We start from the raw sequence: 2,089 nt of genomic DNA on the forward strand, positions 1-2,089 counted from the left end.
GAAGTGAAAGCACTCACCGCAGTGAACGATTTGTCACAGAGATGCTGAGCTTCTGCCTGCAGCTCCATCTTAAACATGTAACCTTTACTACCAGGGACCTAGACAGAAAGCACACGGTGGTAATGAAACACCGGTTTAACACTGACTGATGCTGCAGTAGTTGGAAGAAAGAGGAAAAATCTACCTGAGTTTCTTTGTAAAGAGTCAGCAGCACAGCATAGCCCCCGGATCTCTTCTGGGGGACATACTCCCTCTTCTTCTTCCTCCCTCCATCTCCTCCTCCATCCTTTCCTTGATCACCTGCAGCATTTTTCTATGAGGAAAAAATAGTTACACACTGTAATGACAATGGAAACATCCCCTCATACTGCAAATATCTGGCTGAGGTTTTTTTTGTTGTCGTTTCTGATGCTTCTACTTTTACTGTAATCACAAAAAGCATTTATTGGTGTGAAGGAAAATATTTATTTCCATGAATCTCCTCTTTGTTTCCAACTTTACCTTTTTGGATGGAGCCAGGATGATGTTATTGTCTGATCGGCCAGGAGGGGGCGCTCCTTTGGGGAGAGCGTGTATAGAAGCGTCAGCACCTGGAGCAGAGGAACAGGTGAAGACACGGGAGCTGGGTAAACTGGTTGCTTTGTGATACGTGATTTTCACAGAGTAAATATCATTTAGAGGTCACTCGACAAGGCTCACACGTCTCTGCAATGGTCTGACCGAAGAACACGTTACCAGTTCCACTGATTATTTTTTTATTTATCTTGTTTTGTTAACAACTCCCTAGTTTTACTAATCTCAGAATCTCTTTACAGAGTCCCACCATGATACCTTCTTTGTTTAGTGAGATGCTGTATAGTGAGAAATAAAAGAGGATTGCTTCAGTTTGCCATGTATTCTTTCAGCTCAATATATGTTGATGTTTGTTTGTTTTACAGGGTAAAACATACCTGACATTAATGATAATGTTACAAAACTGCTTTCAGTGATCTGGGGTTAAGCGTCCATTAAAAGCTCACTTCCTCTACTTTAAACAGACTAAATATTTGTTCCTTTAATGTTTTATGATTTGATGCAAAACTACAGACATTGAACACAACATAAGTTTATTGAGAGGTCAACAATTACATGAATACAAACTTCCAGATTTGCAAAGCAAACTTTGCAATGATGCATTTTTTGTATGATTTTCTACAGTTTTGCTCTTAATTCTAATTTTTAATCACAAGCTCATTTTGTTTGATTGCCTGATCATTGAGGACATACAAAAGCCAGAATGATCAGGCTCCATTATATCTGAAAAGAGCACTTCTCTCTCAGACTGCCGGCTTACTTGTGGTTCCTAGGATAGGATTTAAAAGTAGAATGGAAGGCAGAGCCTTCAGCTTTCAGACCCCTCTTCTAATTAGACAGACACCCTATCTAATTATTAGTTTAGGCTTAAAACCTTCCTGTTTGATAAAGCAAATAGTTAGGGCTCGATCAGGTGACCCTGAATCGTCCTTTAATAGTGCTTCTAAAAACTTCTAAAGAAAGGCTACTCTGGGACTTCCCATGATGCACTGAGCCTTTCTTCTCCACTCCTCTCTTTTCACTTCTGATGTTTCTAAATGCCACAACTGCATTTCTGAAACTTTTGTCTCGTCTCCCTCATAGTTAGTCCTTGGTCTCTTTGTGTTGCTAATGTCAGATGGCTGCCCTTTCCTGACCCTGGTTCTGTCGGAGGTTTCTTCCTGTTAAAAGGGAGCTCTTCTTGACCACAGCTGCCAAGTGCTTGCTCATAGGGTATTGCCTGATTGTTCCTCCCTATCACTTTTAAGGTGCATTGAAGCGGCGGCTGTTGTTAATTGATGCTGTATAAAGAACTGAATTGAAACAGTGAAGAAAAGTAACACACAAGTACACATACAGTGAAATCTAGTCTCGTTCTGTGTTGTAAACATATTAGCGTGTGTTTTGGATCATCTTATCCACCCATGCGGTTGCTTCTTACCGTTCTCTCTATAATACCGTTGCAGCTTTTCATCCAGTATCTTACAGATGCCGTCTCCGAAGTTTTGGAGGATCTTTGCCTCTTTGGCGTTCTTGA

General features: G+C 40.7%; 1 protein-coding gene across 1 annotated transcript in view; it reads right to left on the reverse strand.

Moving 5' to 3' along the window:
• The window catches only part of LOC102208891 (crossover junction endonuclease MUS81-like), a gene marked incomplete at its 5' end in the record, with an annotated part of 4,452 nt that extends 2,368 nt beyond the window's left edge, over nt 1–2,084 (reverse strand). The window contains 4 exons of the mRNA XM_005755146.1: nt 14–98; nt 185–313; nt 502–590; nt 1,994–2,084. Coding sequence (XP_005755203.1) covers nt 14–98; nt 185–313; nt 502–590; nt 1,994–2,084 — 394 coding nt within the window. The remainder of the gene's footprint in view (nt 1–13; nt 99–184; nt 314–501; nt 591–1,993) is intronic.
• Between the last annotated feature and the right edge of the window lie 5 nt (nt 2,085–2,089).

This window comes from Pundamilia nyererei, unplaced genomic scaffold (assembly GCF_000239375.1).
Source record: "Pundamilia nyererei isolate P.nyererei 1_Seehausen unplaced genomic scaffold, PunNye1.0 scaffold01032, whole genome shotgun sequence".
NCBI lineage: Eukaryota > Metazoa > Chordata > Actinopteri > Cichliformes > Cichlidae > Pundamilia > Pundamilia nyererei.